Source organism: Protopterus annectens, chromosome 17.part0, assembly GCF_019279795.1.
Source record: "Protopterus annectens isolate FY-2018-M chromosome 17.part0, PAN1.0, whole genome shotgun sequence".
NCBI classification, from domain to species: domain Eukaryota; kingdom Metazoa; phylum Chordata; order Ceratodontiformes; family Protopteridae; genus Protopterus; species Protopterus annectens.
In genome coordinates this window covers 496867597-496892837 of record NC_056751.1, presented here as the reverse complement: position 1 = coordinate 496892837, position 25241 = coordinate 496867597, and the positions used below count along the sequence as shown (strand labels likewise).

At 39.4% G+C, this 25241-nt stretch overlaps 1 protein-coding gene across 1 annotated transcript in view; it reads left to right on the top strand.

Annotated features, from left to right (window-relative positions):
• SHANK1 (SH3 and multiple ankyrin repeat domains 1) overlaps positions 1-25241 on the top strand; it is a 3668399-nt gene that overhangs the window by 3420897 nt on the left and 222261 nt on the right. Inside the window, exons 21-22 of the mRNA XM_044059396.1 lie at positions 9364-9488; positions 11870-11990. Of these exons, the coding sequence (XP_043915331.1) occupies positions 9364-9488; positions 11870-11990 (246 nt within the window). The remainder of the gene's footprint in view (positions 1-9363; positions 9489-11869; positions 11991-25241) is intronic.

Here is a 25241-nt window from a genome sequence, read left to right as displayed (position 1 = left end):
GGGGGTGAGGGAGGGGAGAAATTTGCACTGAACCTGTCAGCCAGAATGTTGGCAATATCTGTGGGTTCAGTGTATTTTTTGTTGTTGTGAACTAACTCTGAGCATATCTGAGGGTTTCCGCCCAGGTTTCTAACATAGCTGAAGAAGGCTTTGTGGTTATCTTTAGTGTCCTTAGCGATTTTTCTCTCAAAGTTGGCCTTGGATGTTTTTATGAGAGAACGTAGTTTTCTGCTAGTGTTGATCAGAGATGTCTTCCCATTATGGGATTTTGCTCTGTCGTGCAGTAGCTTCCTTCTTTTGTTATACAATGTGTTAATGGCTGAGGTCCACCAGACAGGACGCTTGCCTTTGGTGGAGAGGGACTTGGATTTATTTGGGATTGCATGATCCATGCATTCTTGGAGATGTCCATAGAAAGCATTTGTGAAGGATTCAGCATTGTGGGATGTGGTATCCACTGGCCCAGTGGGCTTAAAGGATACCATCTCAGTCTTAAGAAGAGTGAAGTCTGCTTTTGAGAAGTTTTTCACTGTGGTCTTTTGTGCTGGGGGTGGAGGTGGGATATGTATATCAAGGGTGATTAGTTTGTGGTCAGATCTCACTAGTGAGGGGTATACCTCCGGTGTGGAGCATTTTGTCCCCATGTTTGTGATGATCAGGTCTAGTATATTATCTCCCCTAGTGGGAGAGGTGACTAGTTGTTCCAGTGCATTTGAATTTATGAATTCCAGGAACCTTTGGGCTAGGGTGTTAGGGCTAGAATAATGTACCCAATCTATGTTAGGGTAGTTGAAGTCTCCCAGTATGATGGTATTTTGTGATACATTCATATCCTCCAATGTCTTCAGGAAGGCTGAGTGGGGTTCCTGAGATTGGGAGGGTGGTCTGTAACATACTACCAGTTGTATAGCAGTTTTGCCTATGGTTAGTTGCACCTGTATGGTCTCCGATGCTTCATGTGTTGCTACTAACCTGGAGGTGTGGGTGTCCTTGATGAATATGGACACTCCCCCTCCCTTTGTGGTTCGGCCTGGGTTTTGGGGCCGAAAAGCATGATACGAGGTATAGCCTGGTAGTGCTGGGGTGCTCTCAGGAGCCTTGAACCAGGTTTCAGTTACTGCACAGACGTCGATGTTTTCCATACTGAGGAATGCATCGAGTGCCTGCATCTTGAGATTTAGACTTCTGGCGTTAAGCAGCATTACCCTTAGTTTTTTCCCATTTTTGTTTTCTAAGGAGGTGGGTTTGTCTTTTGAGCCTTGCCTAAAAAAGGCACTATGAGGGTGGCAAGAACCTTAGCCAATATCCGGAAGCCCAGTGGTGACAGATGCAAGCCGTCCTTTGCGAAGCAGCGTGGCTTGTCCAACATGTCATCCCAAGCAGACAGACATTGGATCCCCTTAGAATGACACCAGTACTTGAGCCAGTTATTAAAGCTGATCATCTTGTCTTTGTATTGTGGCATCATTCTTGGTGAGGGCAAGATGCTGCTCAGGGTCAGGGTCTTACCAGCCAGGGCTACATAATCAGAGAGCTCCTCTATGTCTCTTTTCATGTAGTCCAGGGAGGTACGTCTCAGGTCATTCACGCCAGCATGGACAATGACGGATTCATATTTGTACTTGCTTTGGAGTGACCTGAGTGCGTGTGTTATGTGGCGGATCCTAGCTCCCGATAGACAGCTCACAGTCACCCTCTCCTTGTTCAGCCTGGTAAGCGGGACATCAGTGTGTCTGACTATAGAGTCACCTATTACTAGTGTATCAGGCATGGTGTTTGACCTTAAGGGCTGTGATTGATTGCCACACTGATTTATTGAAGTATGTGTTGCATGTGTTTTGTTTTGAGGTGGTGGATATTTGGATGTCTGCTTTGGGAGCCTCTGTTGTTTTGGTAAGTTTTTTATTAGAGCCTCCGAGTATGTCTTTGTGTTTTTATGTGTTTGGTTTGCAGTTGTGGTAGGTCTGTGTGGGACTGGGTTTGTTGTGTGTGTGGTTACCATCTCCTCCTGTCTGGTCATGCCAGCCCTGAGTTGAGAGAGATCAGCTTCCAGTTTGGCTATATAGTTGTATCTCTCACATGTATTTGTGTTTGTTGGGAGGAGGAGAGGGTTGTCTGTGTACATGAGACAATTGTAGCATTGTCTCAAGATACCCAGATTAACCAGCTGAACTGGAGAGGACGCCAGTAATCTACCACTCGACATGCTAGAACAGTATAAGGGAGTGCTGTGCCTTTAAGGGAAGTGGATATTCACAGGGGTGGTAGGTGGATGTAGTGCTTACTTAGTATGAGAGTGCTTACTTAGTAGAGAAGTTTTGAGAACAAGTGCTAGGCTTATAATATAGTGAGTAGTCTGATTATACCAAGAGTAGAGCTTCCTTAAGGGAAAATTTGAAGAGCAGACTTGGCGGAGCCAGAAGAAGTATAACCGGCACTGCGCTATGCGCACAACTGCGCAAAGCCGTGCAAACGCAGATTTTAAACAGGGAACTTCAAAAGAGCTAGAAATGGTCCAAAACAACCAATTACTACAGCTCTTGTGCTGAGGTCACTTCCTACAGGGACAGATAGGCTGCTCAAGGCTCCCCACTCCCACTGGTGAGCAAAGAAACTTCCTTCTATCCAAGTAAGGTAATGGACAACACAGGAACTACACCACAGCCCAGAATACAGCAAAGCCTGTAAACTGGTCTAAACTAGTCGAGGAGAGGCGGGAAAACAAGGATTTTTTTTTGTTTTTTTTTTGTTTTTAGATAGAAAACACACAGAAAATGCAGAAACAGTAATAAATCAGTTACACAGGCTAGCACACTTTAGTGGGCAGCCTCAACAAACAAACAAACAAACAAACTTTCGATCATTTTTGACTAAAATGTAACTTTAAGTGCAGATATTAACTAATGCAGCAAACATCTAAAAAAACAGTTTAAGCTTGTTTAGGGTAAGCTAGAGAAGGTATTTCAAGTAAAAAAACAGCAAAGATACTTAAATCCAGAAAGTAGTCACTTTTCTGAGTTCGCTGTAGCTAGGACCACTCTGCAGGACCACGAGGAGCTTGTCTGAGTAGTATAGCCAGAAAAAAACACCCAGAGGCGGATTTTAAACAGGGAACTTCAAAAGAGCTAGAAATGGTCCAAAACAACCAATTACTATAGCTCTTGTGCTGAGGTCACTTCCTACAGGGACAGGTAGGCTGCTCAAGGCTACCCACTCCCACTGGTGAGCAAAGAAACTTCCTTCTATCCAAGTAAGGTAATGGACAACACAGGAACTACACCACAGCCCAGAATACAGCAAAGCCTGTAAACTGGTCTAAACTAGTTGAGGAGAGGCAGGAAAACAAGGATTTTTTTTTGTTTTAGATAGAAAACACACATAAAATGCAAAAACAGTAATGAATCAGTTACACAGGCTAGCACACTTTAGTGGGCAGCCTCAACAGTTAAATTAAACAAACAACAAACAAACTTTCGATCAATTTCGACTAAAATGTAACTTTAAGTGCAGATATTAAATAATGCAGCAAACAGCTAAAAAAACAGTTTAAGCTTGTTTAGAGTAAGCTAGAGAAGGTATTTCAAGTAAAAAAACAGCAAAGATACTTAAATCCAGAAAGTAGTCACTTTTCTGAGTTCTCTGTAGGTAGGACCACTCTGCAGGACCACGAGGAGCTTGTCTGAGTAGTATAGCCATAGAAAAATGCCCAGAGGCGGATTTTAAACAGGGAACTTCAAAAGAGCTAGAAATGGTCCAAAACAACCAATTACTACAGCTCTTGTGCTAAGGTCACTTCCTACAGGGACAGGTAGGCTGCTCAAGGCTCCCCACTCCCATTGGTGAGCAAAGAAACTTCCTTCTATCCAAGTAAGGTAATGGACAACACAGGAACTACACCACAGCCCAGAATACAGCAAAGCCTGTAAACTGGTCTAAACTAGTCGAGGAGAGGCGGGAAAACAAGGATTTTTTTTTGTTTTTTTGTTTTTAGATAGAAAACACACAGAAAATGCAGAAACAGTAATAAATCAGTTATACAGGCTAGCACACTTTAGTGGGCAGCCTCAACAGTTAAATTAAACAAACAAACAAACAAACTTTCAATCAATTTCGACTAAAATATAACTTTAAGTGCAGATATTAAATAATGCAGCAAACAGCTAAAAAACAGTTTAAGCTTGTTTAGGGTAAGCTAGAGAAGGTATTTCAAGTAAAAAAACAGCAAAGATACTTAAATCCAGAAAGTAGTCGCTTTTCTGAGTTCTCTGTAGGTAGGACCACTCTGCAGGACCACGAGGAGCTTGTCTGAGTAGTATAGCCAGAAAAAAATGCCCAGAGGCAGATTTTAAACAGGGAACTTCAAAAGAGCTAGAAATGGTCCAAAACAACCAATTACTACAGCTCTTGTGCTGAGGTCACTTCCTACAGGGACAGGTAGGCTGCTCAAGGCTACCCACTCCCACTGGTGAGCAAAGAAACTTCCTTCTATCCAGGTAAGGTAATGGACAACACAGGAACTACACCACAGCCCATAATACAGCAAAGCCTGTAAACTGGTCTAAACTAGTCGAGGAGAGTCGGGAAAACAAGGATTATTTTTTTGTTTTTTTTTTGTTTTTAGATAGAAAACACACAGAAAATGCAGAAACAGTAATAAATCAGTTACACAGGCTAGCACGCTTTAGTGGGCAGCCTCAACAGTTAAATTAAACAAACAAACTTTTGATCAATTTTCATTGATACCAGGATATTGGTCAAAACAAAAATGCCTATCCCTCTTGACAAAAAGGCATGTACCTCCTGCAAACCCCTACCACAACATCCTGGCCTGCTTCTGTTGGATGTCTAAGCCCACAGCCCAGACTCAGCAAGGGTGGAACTCCCATATCCTAAAGGCAGTTTTGGTCCCAGTATCTTGTCCTGTCTTAACAACACTCAGCCTGAACTGAGGTTCCCTGTCCTGCTGTTTCTTTGCCGACCTCAACAATTCTTGCTGCCTGCTCCTATCCTACATTTTCAGTTCCTGCTCAAAACCTGCCAACAGTTCCTCTGGCAATTGATTCTCTTTGAAGGTGGTTACACCGAAGCGCTAGAGAAAAGAAAGAATAAAAGTTCTAAACTTTTCTGCCTTGTTTTTCATCTTTGTACCACAGTCAGTGGTCTTGGGTCAGTGTTGTTTTTTATCAGTGAGGAGTGGCAAGAAGGAGGTTGTTTTTGGTTAATTGATTCTATTCTGCCTGCCCAGAGAAAATCAAAATCAGAATCATTACCTTGAGTCAGTGGGGCTCCATTGATGTCATAACATCAGCTCCACTCTCCTTCCTCGCCCTCCTCCATCTTTTCTTAGAAGTCTCCATAGGTGGCTGGTTCTGTCCAAGCATCTTCTATGATGACCTTTACCGCAAGCCATAGTTGCTCTTCTGTCTGCTTGCACATGCTTTGGAAATGATTTCATGCCATTGCTGATGTAAGTTGTGTACATTTTCCATCCTGCTAGATAAAACACAAACTTTGGTCGTATGTCCTACCTTAAACTCTTCCTGCCTACTTCCTTTAAACTCAAACAAGGAGGAGGAAGGTAGGAAGGGGAGTACAAGCCCACCCTCCATCCCTTAAACTAACCAACATTACCCTGTCTCACCTTACCTGTAACCCCTTCCATGCCACCTCTGGTAGCTGCTGCCCATTGGCAATCAACTGATTGGATACCAGGCCTCCATCTCCTTCTTGACCCCTACAGCTTCTCATTTCAGCCAGATGTATGACATAATCATAGGTGTGCACTCTTTCCTGCCTAGCCAGCCACCACATGTTTACACAAGCTTAACCATTGAAAGGTCATACTGGAGATTATGCCACCTCTAGACCATTGAACCAGAGACAGGTTATTGCTCTCTTATGGTACTGTTTTTAACTAGATTTACCCTGATCCTTGCATACAGCCTAAAGAAATGTCTGAGAAAAAGGAGTTTGGGTTGTCTTGCATCTAGCTGCTTGGGAGATGGAAGCTGTATGACTTGGGGTTATGAAACTAGATTACTAATATTTCAGGCCTGCAAGTAGCCTGCTTTGGAGGAGAGAACCTACCAATATTTGCCTCTGTAATTCTCTCTGATTAGCTACTCACATCCTAAGAAGAAAGAATCTGGCTGTCCTATGACTTCTGTCCAGAGGTAACCAGGGACCACTGCAAAAAAGTGGAGACAGCAAATAGGACAACCTTCAAATATTGCTTCTATAAGCTTTGAACATGTTTGGCTAAGAAGACATGCATGTGTTTTGCCAGCAATCATGAAAATAGTGTATATAGTTTGTGTGTTAAAATTTGTTTTTCATTTTCTGTTTGCTTTACTGTTTATGTTCTCTAAATAGGCTGCATGCATTGGTCAGTTACTTATTGTCCTTTTTTTATTCCTGAACCAAAGGGCGTATAAAAACTGCTGCTAAACGCCAATGCGTAAACTATATGGCAAATTCCAAACTGTCACGAATGAAACTGTTCGCTCCAAAAGATAAAACTTTTATTGCACAAAATAAAAGATTAAGCGCTTTCACCTACTCGTAACGTAGGCTTCATCAGAATATCTCACAAGTGCATTCTATGGTTTAAATACTTTTAAATTTGGCGCCAAAACTTTTTCATACATTTAAAGCCATATACAATCAATACTTACACATACAAAATTTCATTCATAAAACACTATATATTATATGTGATTCTGAACCTTAAAAAATGCTAAACTGAATACTATATTATAAAATATGTATTACATAAAATTAATACATAGAATTAATTAAGAGTATTCTAGTATACTTTTTGTAGAGATACTCTCATTCAAACCTGGGGGGGTAGTGGCATCTGTTAAAATCTGCCAATATGTTTCTCTAAATGATAATATGACAAATGTTGACAGTGGTGACAGTCAAAGAACAAAAAGGTGTGGGTGTTGTAAACAGTGTTGTTTTATATTAGAAGAAGCATACATTAAATTAGCCAACTGCAACAGAACAAAAATTTATTGTAAAAGGGGGAACTGCAATAGTAATTTTATAGTATATATAGCAAAATGTACCATGTGTCCGTCATATTATATAGGTAAAACGGAACAGAAATTTAGAAAAAGAATATATGCACATAATTATTGTATTAAGAAAAGAGATGAAAAGAATTCTCTGGCAAAGCATGTTATTAATAAGGGCATAGAGCATGAATTTAGGTTTGGTATTGTAGAGTCAGTGATATCTAACCCTAGGGGTGGGAATATAAAAAACATATTATCATTTAGAGAAACATATTGGCAGATTTTAACAGATATTTGTATCCTTTGGTGATTTGCCTATTGTGAATCTCCATAATTGTCAATTATTTATAATATTATTGCAGAGCCTCTCTGCTGTTTTGTTAACTGGTTTCTTGAATAACATCACAGTCCCATTAACTTAAATATATAAATCCTATATGGGTTTGTGTACATCCTAATCTGAGTGAGAACTTTCTATAGTGAATATTTCTGGATATATTTCTCTGCCTAGACATGGCAAAATGTTTTTTGATATGTTCAAGATAAATTAATTTTTTGGAACGACGCTTTATATCCATCTGTTTTATATTAAATTCATGCCTGATTAGCTATTGGCTTATGCGCTTGATGTAGCGCAATCTATATGCGGGGGTATGTTTTTCTACTCCTTAGAAATAAAAAAGTAAAAATTAGCATCCCCTTGACATATTATTTTTATGCATGTTAGCCACCAATCTGTGTGCTTGCTATAGCGGAATTTGGCATATCATAATATGATAGAAGTATATTTTCTAATATTTAAATATAAAAATGAAATATGAATAATAAATTAAAATAAAATGGAATAATAATAGAATCATTTAATATATTTTTTCTTATTAATATCACCATTATTATTATTATTATTATTTTTATTTTTATTACAATAAGGTATTATATATTTAATAATAATCAATGTGAGTTTTTATTTTTATTTTTAGTTAATATAGATTATACACACAGTATTATTATTATTATTATTTTTATGTCGCTACTGTTCAAATTTTGAACATATGGAATTCTTTGATTGATGCATATTGTTGGTTTTATTTATGTATGTTTTGTATATATATTTTATTGCGTTTTTCGTATGCTTATTTTTATATTTGTGACATGTTGGATAAGCACCATTGAGCTAAATGAAAATGGTCTTACACTTTTGCATTGCTGTCATTACCTTTTCATGGTGTTTCTATATAAGTATTTTGGCTATATTCCTAGCCTTTTATGGGCAACACTTCCTGATACATGAATTTTTGAGTCAATGGCTCTTAGACTTTAATTGTTTGATTATGCTTATTACAGAATCAAGTATCACTGGTAATTTCAGCATTAGATTCTCTGAATATGGGCATAGCTTCCTGTGAGCGCACACTGAAAGTTTCATCTAGTATCTAGATGATTACGGCACGAATATCTTTATGCCTTTCTGGTTTATGCTAAGATATTTACCTAATGATTATCAACATCATTCATATCCACAATTTTGCATTTGATGTGTTTTTGAATGATGATAAGGTTGTTTATGTTTAAATGTGCCGGTTTGTTTGTGATGTCAACTGTGAATTTTTATTTTATACTAACTAGCACTTTGATTGCTTAATTAATGATTGTCCTAATGACTTAATTGTAAGGTAATGCATTTGGTATAAAGGTGCTCATTTGGCTCTGTAATTTGTAACCTGAGGAAGCGCAATTTATATTGCGTGAAAGCGCTTGTTCTTTTTGATCTACAATAAATTCTTTTTAAATTTTTTATCTTCGTGGTGGTTTCTACATTTCTTCAGTTTTTGTTCCCTGTGATGTAGAATTCGCTACTGCCACTCAGCAAATATTTGGCATTCTTTCCTCTCAAAGAGAGTCCAGGTATCCTGAAGCTGGTTATTGTGCCTCCTTTCAGAAGAACCTATTTATAAGATGTACCCCAGACCCGTTCTTGCTGCTGTAGTTTTTGACATTTTTGCTTTTAATGAGTTGAAAGTATAAATGTATATACGTATACCACAGAAATTATTTTCTGACTAACTTGCAAGTGTATGTTTGAGTTCACATCGTTTGTTCTTTGAATATGTCAGTGCAGCATTTTTAATTTCACACGCATCCTCATGTCAGGCACCAGTAGGAATAATTAAATTACTCACCTTTCATCTGCTAAAAGCAGTACAAACGTAAGTCAGTTTATACTCTCAATAGATCCTGAGATTATGTCCTACAGAATGGTTTAACTCCTTTTATTAAATGAAAATAAATGGATATGTTTTATGTCTCACTTTAATGCCTTCTTTTTTATTGTATGATGAAGACAAACTGGATGAGATTCTTGCGGCAGCCCAGCAAACAATCAGCGCAAGTGAGAGTGGGAGTTCCAGTTCATTGGCAACATCAGGGAAGTCCAGACCCTCAGGAAGAGGCTACTTTTCATCAGAGGTAAGAATTTCATGAAGTGCTTCTGTAGGCAGCATTCTATCTAGCTACGCATATAGGGCAGATTTTAAAGATCACTCATCTTAGTGGTAACCAGATAAAGTTTTAGTAAGGGACACGTAATCACAGTGAGTGAAAATAAGGGATTGATAGAAGCCAGCCAGCAGAAGCTGTATCATTGGGTATGGAGTGAAGACGTTCTGTTTTAAGTAAAATCCTTGGCACATTCCTCAAGTTGGATTGTATCGGTGTAGTATTGTCTAATCTAAAGTTGGACTCTCTTCTGACAGTCGTTGCCTAATTTGTGGTGCTGGCTCAAGTATTGCTGTTCCCCTAGTGGCCTGCTGTTAAGCTTCCATGAAATCTAATCAAGATTTTTGCCATACTACAGGCTCATATTTGAATCTAGGGTCTCAGTATTGTTTACTGTTTTAAGTACATGTCCATGTTATAGCCCAGCCTGCTTTCCTACTCCTGTAAAGTTCTATATTTGTAAAAAGATACATCTAGCTACAGTGATATGAAGTGTATTCCATGATTCATCTTACTTAACATAATAATGTATGATATTCTAACATAATTATGTATGATATGCTGATGTTTACAGTCATGCATTAATAAGGGCAATCTTTCTCTCTATAATATAAACCATGTGACTAGCTTTGCCACTTTTTGGCCTTTTTTTTCAAGTAAATATATTTTCTTCTCCTCCTCTCTCTTCTGATCATAAGCTTGATTCCTAACAACAAATTGGATCCCCCTGCTCACCTTCATTTTTATTTAGACAGCAAGTAATGATGGATCATTGCTGTAATCCCCCAGCTTGTTAGGACAGGCTTTTCAAAGGCCTTGCACTTTCCACATATAGTGAGTTGAGTATAAGGACTTCTGATAATATTTCTATATGAATTGCCATTAATAAAGGATGTCCTGTCCCTTGTATTTTATTGGTCAGCCTGCCTACTCTATCTCCTGTGACCCATTCTTCATCAAAGTGGCAACTCAGAGCAGGTAAATTACCCATATTAGGGGAATACCTTTCAAAGAAAGTGGGAAGCTGGCTCTTCAGTCCCACTACCCCCTGGAAACTCCGTAACATGAGGTATTCTAATCCATCCTTAATCACTATCAATCCAGACAAAAAGTAGTGATGAACTTTAAGAGACATGCAAAGCACCCTGACATTAGCCTGTAACAAGCTACCTAATTTCGACTTAATACTGTATACATTCTTAATCAGAAGGATGGCTTCAAGTAGATCCCTCATTATTAATTAATTGTGCAGTTCTCAATACTGTACCTTGATGAAAGGGTGGGGGGTGTCAGGTGAACAAACTGTTGGTTTATGCCTAGCTAATCACTTTTTTTCCAGTAATTAAATGAATTTTCTATCCTAGAATTAGGTATTGCTGCACAAGACAGCTTTGGCTGTGAAATCATGACCATCTCAAGTAAGTAGTGCATAAAAGTTGCACAGTCCATTTGAAATATATGTACATGATATGCCTTAAGACAAGCAATATGTGGTTGAGTTCATTAACCTGGGGGGCTTTAAGTATCAACAGCTTGTGCTGAATTGATAGCTTCTCATACTCCGCACCCGGTGATTTATTTCTAGAACTGTATTTGGCCATCTCTGTTTATACATAACATGCTATATACCCGAGGTGATGAATTGCATCTTCTTCTGACTCCTACATCATGCCTCTGCATTAGTGGACCTTACCTGTCATTTTTAATATCAGAATAATTTGTGAGTGTGAATAAAAATATAGTTAGGAAAAAGCAAGTATACTTGTTTGAGGCAGTTATTAAACCTAAAAGTATATTGTTTGTCTCAGTGTTCATGTTCCTTTATTCCTATCTGAGTTCATCAGTTTCAGTCTCTATTTTTGTGTGTTGACTTGACATTATGAATAAAATGTGTATCAGCAGTGAAGAATACAGAAAATATAGAAACCAAAATGTAATGTTAATTATGGTCATTTTGTTTCATAAAGACTGCATACATATTAATATTTTTTATCTGAAATAGAAAGATTTCAGATTGAATCAGTGCATAGTTGTTGATTATGAATAACCATCAATTTAACATTGAAGTACAAAGCCCTGGATATGGCCCACAATGACTTGGGTTCCCTTAATGTCTCAGAAGCAGATGGCCAGGCTGCACAGGAGAAAGAGTGGCAGCATGGATTACCTATCCCAAGGAGTTAGCACACATCCCTGTACAGGAGTGACCCTTATGGGTTGCACTGCAACAGTACATTCCACTCTGTGTGAAACAGAAGGAAGGATATATGAGTGTGAGAACAAACAGAGATGTGATTATTTATAAATGAACAATTGCAAGATACTGATGCTAAATCTGGTCTTATTTTCAGCCAAGCTTTGATCAGCATGGAATGCCAACTGTGATGCCTTCAGGTTCTCAGGCAGGATATGAACGGCCTTCTTTCCTTTCTGCCCCTCCACCGCAGGCGATGATGCGGCAGAAATCAATAGGTGAGAAGATTTTCTGTGTTAGGTTTGCTAGCTGCTATTTGGTATCACTTTTGCTTAAATAGTGATTTGTCATGAATTGTCTAATGGAGATTTACAAATCCACTTTTTTTTTGTCTGCCATTTGCCTAATCAATCAGGATCATGGAATACACAAAAGTGCATCCTCAATGTATTGTACATTAACTCTTCTTGAATTTAAAACCACAAAAATATGTTTACTAATTCTATATTTGCACATATGCATTAGGAAAATCTTGAAAAAATGACAGGAGTATCTTTTAAATATCATACATTTCTGAGTTTTTGGAAAATATGCTATATGCAGCATCCAGAGACTAATTCATTTAGAAAAGAAACATCATTTCACCTTTGCACTAGAAATTATAAATAAACAGACATTTAAATAACACCAAAATAAAAGGAAAACAATGACTTTAGCATGTAAGCACTAGATTTAGAAAACGTACTTAATGGTAAAAGGCAATTGCTTCAACTTTGTCTTCCTGATTGTGCTTAATACTCTGTCTGGCAACACATACTTAATTTGTATTCTCTTCCTTGGGCTACACAAAAATTAATATATAATGCAAAGGCAAATGCTAACATCTGCATCAAAAATAAAAAAAAAAATGAAGATACCTTCAACAGCTATAGCAAAGTTGATAACTATATATAAATAATGCTGCTTAACAGCAAGAAAATTTAAATTATGAGTACAAGAAAAAAGAATATAAAAAATACACTTCTGGTCTAGGCTGCAGCAGTTACATCTACGAATAATTCTGCTTTGCCCTTTTCTTTTACTTGGTCCAGATGAGGCCATACAAAAATTGAATGCTCACTTTCTGACATTAGTCTCTGAAGTTCCTCTTCTGTGCCTGGTGCATGTCCTGCCACTGGGCATCTTTACTCTATTTCCCCATTAGTATCAAATTTGGAGATGTGCAGTTATTAGAAGTTTATTAGAGAAACTCAAGCTGGCCTTACTAGTAATAATAATAATCACTCAGTTCTTTATATTATCTGCTGCGTCCATCTGCTTCCCTGCCCCATCTTATAAATCACAACATACTTTAAAACTATGCAATGAATCTATATAAAACAGCAGTAGTTACACCCTTTCACAGAGAGTATTGTAACAGGGGCAGGGCAAAGGGGGCATGTGCCTTGGGTGCATGCTGTTAGAGGAAACATTCTGAGTACCAGTCCTGCATTCTTTCTGTCCGGGCATTTCCAAAGTGATGGTACACAAAGCAACTTTTCTGTGCTGTTGTCGGTAGGGAAGGGGCATGCCTGGGAGGCAGCATGTGACTGCTGTGAGCAGTCTATTACAGCATTTCCTTTTTGCTGTTTTGTGAGAAGGGAGAGAACATGCCTGGGAGAGGGCATGTGCTTCAGACTGCCATGAGTAGTCAACTGAGCATTTCCTTTTTTTTTTTTGCTCTTCCAATAAAGAGCTGGTAGGGAGGGAGGTGGCATTCCTGGGAAGGCATGTGTGCTTCAGACTGCAATGAGAAGTCTATTAGAGCATTTCCTTTCTTTTTTCTTCTGTCTTCACTGACCAAGAGGGTGGGGAGCTAGTTCAGGGAGTGGGTGAGAACGTATGCCTCTGTTCACAGAGGAGAGTCCTCAACAGACATGGACAGTTGTCATTATGTCGCCATCCTGTCTACAGTGTCAGCTGTACTTGAAACATTATTAGTATTCTCTTATCCAACATTGATTACAGCCAAGTGATGCAGTTACAGTATTTTGTTCTAGAATGAGTGTTAGTCTACAGATCCAAGCTAATCTGAGTCCTAAAGCTTATTACGGTTGAGCAGCCTCACCATCCTCTACATCTCTCTTAGAATTTGTTTCATCACAGTTCTGGCCATTACGCTTAGATTTACAGGTCTGCTATTTATAAGACTGAGCCTTCTTTCTGCTTAACACAGAGTTACTAGCGTAGACTTCCTACAGCATCTCTTCATGTTTTGGCAATTATTTATATATCTCCATCAAATGCTTTACCAGTATCCTGTTCAGTTCTTCAAGACCATGAGTGGCAACTGTTATATAATTCAATAAATTAACTTAAAATGGGGACATTGCAGACAAATTCAACAAACACTTATCTGTACTCTACTTAAATCAGACTATAATAACCAACCCCCCTGTCACCCCCTAACCATAGCTTCACACCCCAACTCAACCTAACAACCATCTAACATCAAAAAATACACTAAAAACTGAAACCCACAGCACTTGACAACGATCAATCAAATACCGCAGTAAAGCCACTGACACCATTTGCTGCCTTATGTCTATCGTAATTAATACATCCATTATAGAAAACTACATCCCAGCCATTTGGAAAGCTTCCTTCATAATTCAATTACACAAAGGTGGCACATCCACAGAACTGTCAAACTATTGCCCTGTAGTAGTCCTTACTCTCCTCTCCAAAATACTTGAAAAATGCCTACATCAGCAACTTCTAGCTTTTCTACTTGATAGGCAATTACTTTTTCCTACTCATCCTGGCTTTTGATTCCACTACAGCACTAAAACTGCCCTGAATCATTTCCTGGATGCCATTAATCAAAGTAAAAACTCAGGTAATATTATCTCCACCCTTTTCCTGGACTTGACAGCTGACTTTGACACAGTCTTACATCAATTACTCCTCCAAAAACTAAATCTTATAGGGCTCACAACACCGTAAACTAGCTGCTTCACCAGCTACCTAAACAATAGCACCCAATCTGTAAAGTGGAATGACTCCCCCTCCACATTCCTTCCAATCACTGCAGGAATCCCCAAGGCTCCATACTTGAGCCAATACTTTCCTTGTGCATGTCGCTAACGAAGATATCGAAATCAAAATTTGCCACCAAAATACAATATGCTAATGTCTCAGCTTTAGTTTGCTCATCCCCAAATCTTCCTATCTTAGAAATCATCACACTGGAACTTTTCACCTTTATAGAAAACTGGCTAAATAAGTCTTAATTGCTCTTAAACTCCAATAAAACCCCAACATTTCTATTCTTCCCCAAAACATAAATCAAAACTTGCTTGGGATGATATGCACGACAAGCCACGATGCTTTGCTAGGGACGGCTTGCACCTGTCACCCCTGGGCTTTCGGATATTGGCAAAGGCTCTTGCTACCCCCATAGTGCCTTTTTTAGGCAAGGCTCAAAAGACAAACCCACCTCCATAGGTATCACAAGGGATAAGAAACTAAGAGTAATGCTACTCAATGCTAGAAGTCTAAACCTCAAGATGCACGCACTCGAAACTCTCCTTAGCATGGAGAACATCGATATCTGTGCAGTAACAGAAACCTGGTTCAGGACTCCCGAGAGCACCCCAGCACTACCAGGTTATACCTCATACCATGCTTTTCGTCCCCAAAACTTGGACCGAACCACAAAAGGAGGGGGAGTATCGATATTCATCAAAGATACCCACACCTCCAGGTTGGTGGCAAAGCAGGAAGCATCAGAGACTATCCATGTGCAACTAACAGTGGGTAAAACTGCCTTCCAGTTTATAGCCTGCTACAGACCACCCTCCCAAACCCAGGAACCCCACTCGGCCTTCCTGAGAACACTGGAAAATATGAAGGTCTCTCCGAACACCATTATATTGGGCGACTTCAACTACCCAAACATAGATCGGGAGCATTACCCTAGCTCCAACACCCTTGCCCAAAGGTTCCTAGAATTCATAAACTCAAATGCTATGGAACAACTTGTTACCACTCCCGCAAGAGGGGAAAACATACTGGACCTGATCATCACCAACATGGGGACTCTGTGCTCCAGACCAGAAGTGTATCCCTCACTGGTAAGATCAGACCATAAACTGATCTCACTGGATATTCACATCCCGACCCCACCCCCTGCCCAGAAAACCACAGTGAAAAACTTCTCTAAAGCAAATTTCACACTCCTCAAAACCGAGGTGGAATCCTTCAAAGCCCCCGGGCCTGTGGAAAATACGGCCCAGACCGCAGAATCCTTTATAAATGCATTCTATGAACACCTTCAAAAATGCATGGATCATGCAATCCCAAATAAAACCAAGACCCAATCCTCCAAAGGCAGACGACCTGTCTGGTGGACCCCAGCCATAAACAAACTATACAATAGAAGGAGGAAGCTACTACATGATAGAGCAAAATCCCAAAAAGGGAAGGCATCTCTGGTCAGTATTAGCAAAAAACTAAGGGCACTCATAAAATCGTCAAAGGCCAGCTTCGAGAGAAAAATTGCACAGGACACTAAGGATAATCACAAGGCTTTCTTTAGTTATGTTAGGAACCTGGGTGGGAATTCCCAGATATGCTCAGAATTAGTCCAAAATGACAAAAAATACACTGATCCCACAGACATTGCCAACATCCTAGCTGACAGGTTCAGCGCAAACTCCCCCCCCCCCCACCAAAAGGGCAAATATTTATCCCAGCAGAGTGCTGCCCCCCTGACATCTCAGATGCTCAGGTGGGAGCCGCCCTCTCCAAAGCAAAAAACACAGCATCAATGGGACCAGACGGTGTCCCAGGCTGCGTCCTACATGAACTCCAAGAAGAGCTAAACCCAAACATAAAACTACTGTTCAATCTCAGCCTTACTACAGGATATGTACCCAAAGAGTGGCGTACAGCAACAGTGGTCCCTCTCCACAAAGGTGGTGCCTCAACGGACCCTGGAAACTATCGCCCCATAAGCCTGACTAGCTTGGTCTGCAAAGCTATGGAAAGGATCATCATGGACCTCATAAATAAAGATATTGGGGACCTACAGACACTGGATGCTACCCAGTTTGGCTTTGTTAAGGGCAGATCCTGCCTCTTAAACCTGGTTGACTTCTTTGAAACAGTCACCAAGGCCATTGATGAAGGGAAGGTGGTCCACACAGCCTATCTGGACCTCGCAAAGCCTTCGATACAATACCCCACTCGGGCATTATAGATAAGCTCACCAGCTTAAATATAAACCCCTATGTCACTAGATGGGTTGCAAACTGGCTCAAGGACAGAACCCACATGGTTAGAATTGCTGGAGCCATGTCAGACTCCAAACCAGTTACAAGTGGCGTCCCGCAAGGCTCAGTCCTGGGACCTCTCTTGTTTGGTATATATTTCTCGGAGGTACAGGCCAACACGGAAGGACTGTGGCTGACCAAGTTCGCAGATGACTGCAAACTGGGCACCATAATCGACTCTCCAGCCGACACAAGCATCCTCCAAAAGGGCCTCATAGAAACAGACAACTGGTGCCAGAGCCATGGCCTCGAGCTAAACGCCAAAAAGTGTATAGTCATCCCCTTTGGCAAAAACAAAGTGCCCACAAATTACCACATAGGTGGTAATCCATTAAGTACAGAAGAAGTAATTAGGGACCTGGGGACCCAAGTTGATAGCAATCTCTCATTTGACAACTACGTGGCCAAAGTGGTTAGAAAAACATTTTATATAGCCCACCTAATCATGAAGGAATTCACATCTAGATTAGGGGAGGTCATCGTGCCTCTTTACTCATCCCTCATCAGGCCCATAATCGAGTACAATGCCCCTTTTGGGATGTACCTTACCAAACACCTGCAGCAACTGGAAAGACCCCAAAAGTACCTCACCAAGAGGATCAAAGGGCTCAAACAGATGCCATATGCTGCCCGGTTAAAGAAACTCCAGTTCTACTCAGTGGCATACCGCCTGCTCAGAGGTGACCTGTGCCTGACATATAAGGCCATGTCCAACCCGGAATTAAGGGACATGCTGCACCTCAAAAACTCCAAATCCCATCGAGCTACACACTCGAGAGACTTGAACCTCAGTACTGAAATAAATAGGACATGCTGGAGGGAGAGATTCATAACACAGAGGCTCCCTTCACTCTGGAATAAAATCCCAGTCCAAGTTAGGCAGAGTCCCTCATTGACTCTCTTCAAGAGGAATCTTGATGAGTGGATGGGAGATCGTAGGTTTACCCCGGGTATCACTTCTGTGTCACTGTTAGACAGAGGCACAGTATACTAACCTCGAAAAAGGGCATAGCAAAATTAATTTAAAATGGGTGGCGAAAGCCAGACACACTCTGGCTAGGCTTATAAATGCCCTAGGGCAGATAGCCTAGTATGAACCTATGAACCTATGAACCTAAAACAGCACTGATCTTCATATTATTTCATCAGAAAATACAAAAATTCAAAATGTCACTGTCGCTCGTCCCTCTCTAGTATAGATGGCGAACAGGTGGGGTAGTTCGTTTATATGATTTATTACATAGAAACACATCAGGATGGTCAGCAGCATTACAAAATACAAATGAACTGATTAACAGACTACACAGACATACATGCTTACACCTCAACAGCTTACTACAAAATGGCAGTCAGGCTTGCACGTGCTCAGTATTTATACTTGTACAACCCCTAGAAAGGTTCTTAAAGGTATACATACTTATTGATCTACAGTCACCAACACAAAATTACTAGGAGTTATCATTGATCAAAATTTGATCTGCACATTGACACTGCAATCAAAAAGACTCATTGTAAACTAGGTTCTCTTTCCAGAATAAAGCACCTGCTGAGTGATCGTAGTAAAAAAATAGCTACCACCTCTCTTTCTACCCTCTAATATGCCTCAGCAATATTCAAAGATGTCAACTTTTCCATCAAACACAAACTGGAAAGCACCTGCAACAAAATTAGTAAATTTGCCTGGACCCTCCCAAAATTGCTCCCTCCAATGCATGGCTTTCAATACCATCAACTGCCCTGATCTTCTGCAATACATTACCTTCTCCCAGCAACAAAATACTTCACCATCCACTTAAAACAACTTCGCTGTCAAAGCTAATGCAATGGCATGTACCAAATAGAACCCTAAGTTCTTCAAAAGTTAAACTAACTGTTGCTAATAAATCAAATAATTGTTACAGTGACTTGTTATTCTCTGTTGCCTCTTCCAAGGCATGGAATAAACTTCCAGACCACATCAGACTTTTAAACAACATGCAACAATGCAAATCTACCGTGAAATGCCACCTGGTAACTAATAAACTATCCAACTATACCACACCTACAGTTTGAAGTACGCAATCCTACCTCTGTCCACAATACAAGTGTATTAATATAACATTTTACTTACAGTATCTTAAAAACATGTATTCCCTTAATCTGATATGTTTTGCAAATAATGTCTGCTTACCATTTGCTTGAAAATACTTTGTAAATATTGTTGACGTTTTTTTTTTCTTTTGAATTGTCAAAAATGTATTTCTATCCTTGTTTTGAAGCATTTCTCCCTGGGCCTTCTATGAAAATGGGAATTTCAGTTCCTAGACAGACTTATCCAGTAAACAAAAGCAAATAAATAAAGTTTGCTGTAAATAATTATCTGGAGCCATACATTCTGCATATATATATATATATATATACACTAGACTAGACAATCTCGACATACTGAAATCTCAAATTTCAGTACGTTGAGACCGAATAGTGGAAAGTGCAGTAACTCGAAACTACACTATGCCGAATGCGGAAGTGTCAAATCCGGAAGTGTCGAATCTGCCACTATCGTGGTATTGCGTTCATTACGTGTGGTACGGTTTGTGGATTTATCTGGGGTTTCAGGTAAGTGTTGTTTGTTTGAGGATATTGGGTAGGGATTTTAGTGTGTGTGAGTGTGTGTGGTGGTGTTTTTTGTGTGTTTGTGTGTTTAGTGCGACCTCGGAGTTAGAATATATAAGTAGGGGGGGTGTGGGGTGCAGGGGGGCTTGCCCCCCTGCTTATAGGAAGGTTAGTGTGTTTGTGTGTTGTTATGTTTGTTTAGTTAGATAGGTGTATGTGTGTGTGATTATGTCTTGGTTTGTGTGTGTATGAATGGTCGCGGTTGTGGTATTCGTGACTGTGGGTTTTCGTGTATGTGGGTTTTCGAGTATTCAGTCTCAAAATACTGAAATTCAACATTTCAGTACTTCGAGATTGTATAGTGAATCTATATATATATATATATATATATATATATATAGGTCCCCTTAGAATGCCAAAATTCAAAACTTCGAAACCCATATGATCGCAGACCATATGGTCGAAGTTTTGAAATACCGACATTCTGAATGGGAAAGTGCATCCAGCGCGGACCGGGAGATTTCCCTTGTTCTCACTGTAGGTGGGTGGTGGGGGCGCAGGGGGGGCAATGCCCCCCCGCTATAAACAGTTTAATGTTTGTTTTTTTTATTTTTATGGGTCTAGTTCACATTTTCAAACATTGAAATGTTCGATCATATGGTCTCGGCCATATGAATTTCAAACATTTGCGCGTTCGGTTATGTGACATAGACCTATACATATATATATATATATATATATATATATATATATATATATATATATATATATATATGTTTAGCCATGCCTCCTTCCCAATGAAACACATGCATACGTGTTCACATCCATTTCAGACTGTACGCAAAACATTCTTAACATTTCACTTTTTAGCCTTGGAAACACAATTGTGGCATTATTAGTAAATATAATATTTAATATTGTATGTTTCATATGTAGAGTGGAATACAATGCCTCATACTAGCTAAATGCATTAGTAGCAGATCTGTTCCTTTCTGTAATACAGTTAATATCTACACAGGCTCCTGCAGCTAGACTAATTAGCTGTGGTCAGCATTAATGTCCTCAACCCCCAGTTATTGCTGCTATTAGGCGTTTGGTAATATTTTTTTCCAGCTGATTTATGTTCATCATACTGGATGGATACATACATAAAATTCATAATGAAATAATTCCTAATTTTCTGTAATCATTTCATTTACATATGTGCCCCTATTTCCTAATTATGCATATTTTTCTCTGCACAATTTTTAAGTTCTGTTACAACTTATGCACTCAGAATCCCATCCCTGTGGCCTAGCTGGGCTTGAAATACTAAGCTGGGTAGACCTTTCAACATTCATTATCTTATGGATGTTGTAGTATCCACCTACTGGCTGTTTTTTCATGTGTTTTACATTAATTATTTCTCCTCTCACAGGTAATAAATCTGGTCTGTCAGCTTTTCTATGGACTATACTTTTTTAGTAAGTCATCTGAGCAAACAAACATTATAGGTCTTGAACTTTGGAAATAATCATATGAATCCATCCCTATCAGAAATCTGCACTGAAATTTCTTTCAGGAAATAATTGTAGGTATTCTACTTTTTCAGTGGGACATTTAGTCAAATATCTTTAACTGCATATGACTTTTGTAGGCTGGGTTTCTTGCTAGGGGTGGTAGTTGAGGTCCATACAGTCATTAGTTAATCCTGGATATCTTTTCTATACTCAATTGTCTAGGAAATGTCTGCAGTTTGTGCAGTTGCTGGAGTCGACTTAATTGGTTTGTGTGTTTTTCTGCATATCCTGTATTAAACCAGTGGCATACCTTTCAAGCCAAGCTGCCATTTGCCAGTTACACTGTCCCTACTGAACATCTTTTGTTTCTATGGTAGAAACTTTCCAACAGTCTCGCAGTTTCTACCCTGAATTTTAATTTGTATGCATGTCGTTATATCTGATTTCTCTGCTTCCAATCAAAAATGCAAATTAGTCCACAGGAAGTAACATTACTGTTGTATTTTCTGTTACAAAGAAATTATTTTGGTAAGCAGAGAACATTATTTTTCTTTTGCTACAGGGATTTAGCACTGGAGTTTCCCACTCATATTTTTCAGAAGTGTTTACAGGAATCCTTCAACATATGTACTTATAGCTGAATATAAAATGTACATAAAATGCTTACTCTTTTGCTTTATGCATGCCCATTTTAAACTTTGGTGTATTACTATTAACAGTTGTTCTAGCAACCAACTCCTGAAAACCTAGTTGTAAACACTGATGCTGTCCTATCAGGCGTCATATCCTCCACAGAACATTCTGGCAGCAATTTTGAGTATGTATCCGCTACATTTAAGAACACTGAACTCTTGCCGGGATCTACAAAATTAATATAAATAAACTGCCGTGACACCAGTGACCTCTTTCAAGGGTGCATGGATGCTGGATCTTCAGATTTTTCGTGTGTCAAGTTATTTTCAGCCACTCAAAATGTCCATGTTTACTCATTTTCTTCCAATCTGCTAGAAGCAGAACTTGCATTGCAGCAGACCTTTAGTCACCATGGATACCTCCTTGCTTTACCTGAATATCACCAGCAGCAGTTGCTGATATGTAATTAATGCATACCTCTTCCTTTCGAACTATTGTTTGACTGTCTTTATTCTCTAGGCTGGATTAAAGGTTGCTATTATCTGGAAATTGTTGCAATCAGTTTAAATCAATTTCAATAAAGTAGATAAAGTATTTCTTCCTGTACCATCCTAGTTGTGACAAATTAGAATGACACTGTTCCCATAAACTGATGCATCTTATGGCAATATAACAGGAAGAGATGAATTAAAGCTATCACCTTTTTTAACTCAGTCATTTCTGTCATCTTTCTAAAGGCTTATTTACAGTCTATTTCCATGCAGACTCTTGCTGTAGGAAAGTAATTGGTGCATTTCCATCAAGAGGTTCAGTATAAACCTGAAGTAATAATTTTTCAGACCTAAGTAATGTGTAATTGTGGTATATTCTGGAAATTTGGAGCCCCTAACATAGCCTTCCATTTATATTTTAAGAATTGTATGAGACATTTTGTTAACTAAAGATATGCAATATGTTCATATTTAAAACAAAATACATTTGTCCTGATCCCCTTCAATAAACACATCACACCGAATGACATTTGACAACCTTTATTAGACTTCCATAAACATAAGTTTGTTATGCAATATTTATTAATTATAACTGAAATGCAGTATAGCTGATTGAATTCCAACATACACCCATGTAATGTTAATCACGTCAGCATGACCTTGCTCATCCTGGCAAATTAAGCAGCATCCACATTCATGTAATGTTAATCAGGACAGTGTGACCTTGTTCAACCTGACCCAGTAAGCAGCGTCCATACCTCCAATTCACTTACTTATGAAGCAGCGTCCCACTACTCACTTTGTTTACCATTTATTGAATTGCACATCCCACTTATTTTACTTATGAAGCAGCGTCCCATTACTCACTTTGTTTACCATTTATTGAATTGGACATCCCACTTATTTTACTTATGAAGCAGCATCCCATTACTCCAGTTACCATTTATTAAATTGGACATCCCACTTATTTTACTTATGAAGCAGCGTCCCTTTATTCACTTTGTTTACCATTTATTGAATTGCACATCCCATTTATTTTACTTATGAAGCAGCGTCCCATTACTCCAGTTACCATTTATTGAATTGCACATCCCACTTATTTTACTTATGAAGCATGTCCCATTAATTACTTCATTACCAATTAACATCCAACCAAATAAGCAGGGTCCTTAGCCCGCTTGCTTCTTTATTGAGCCATCTTCCAATACTCATTTCCTTTCCCAATTCATTGGAATGACCATCCAAAACCAGAGGGGGAACAGAAGAGAGCACACCTGTCCCTCTTCTCCACCCTACCCAATCTGACAAATAACCCCACAATCCCTACTATTCCACCAAAAAGAGGGAGGGAGGGTGGGTAGCAAGTTCACATCAAAATGTGATTCCTTACTCAGTAACATTTGCCTAAACACCATAAACTCCTCCCTACCCAAACCTCATTTCCTCACAGTCATCCTTCCCGCTTCATTTAACCCTTTCTTCTCCTCTACCTTCTTTACTCCTACTAGTATAAAACTAATCCCACCCTGAAAATGTCCCTGGACAAATTGGTTTGCTACCAAACCTCATTTGTCCCGGTCCCCTTCAATAAACACATCACACCAAATGACATTTGACAACCTTTATTAGACTTCCATAAACATAAGTTTGTTATCCAATATTTATTAATTACAACAGAAATGCAATATAGCTGATTGAATTTCAGCATACACCCATGTAATGTTAATCAGGTCAGCATGACCTTGCTCATCCTGACCCATTAAGCAGCATCCACATCCATGTAATGTTAACCAGGACAGCGTGACCTTGTTCATCCTTACCCAGTAAGCAGCGTCTATACCTCCAACTCACTCATGAAGCAGCGTCCCACTACTCCAGTTACCATTTATTGAATTAGACATCCCACTTATTTTACATATGAAACAGCGTCCCACTACTCCAGTTACCATTTATTGAATTGGACATCCCACTTATTTTACTTATGAAGCAGCGTCCCACTACTCACTTTGTTTACCATTTATTGAATTGCACATCCCACTTATTTTACTTATGAAGCAGCATCCCATTACTCACTTCATTACCAATTAATACCAAACCAAATAAGCAGTGTCCTTACCCTGCTTGCTTCTTTATTGAGCCACCTTCCAATACTCATTTCCTTTCCCAATTCATTGGAATGACCATCCAAAACCAGAGGGGAAACAGAAGAGGGCACACTTGTCCCTCTTATCTGCCCACCAGCCTAACAAGGCTGATCCCCCTCTCTTCGATAAACTTCCAGTAACCTATCCACCATTAAGGCATTAAGCCAAACATCATTCAGTGTAACCCCATCCTCTCTAACCAAGTTGTATGCGAGTCATCATCGCCTAAAACCTTATCACCTAAATAATGAATATTGTCAGATACTTAAACCGCTGAAGGCCAACCCTTGATCCCTCTTATGTTAAGGTAGCAACCAAAAACTCATAGACTTAGCATACCCACTGCATATGAACCAAGTCCTTACCTCACTACCAGTGAAAGTCTCAGAACAATTCCTAGGGCATTACCAGCCATCTGGACCACCAAATGCTAAAACCCACTGTCACTGAAAACCACACAAAGGCAATTGCATATCATCACGCCACCTTACAACCCCCATTTACCTCCCAACGAATGTAATAACCAAATGAAATATCTAAAATCAATGCAATAACAATCCTGACATCACCCCAAACTGCCATTATGACAAAATGTTTAAATGGCCATCATGACATTCAGCCACCCAACCCCCACAAGCCTTACCAATTCCATATTAACAACTAAAATGAAATGTAAATCCCTACAAACCCAAATGAGCCTCCTACCCCAGCTTAATACCGAACCACTTACTTGATGTCCCTAACTGCAGCCCTATATAATAACGACCCATAGCCATCCAGCAATCCATCCAACTGTTCTGTACAACGTAACACCAAAGGACCCACCTCGCCTTTGCTTACCCGCACAACATTTCC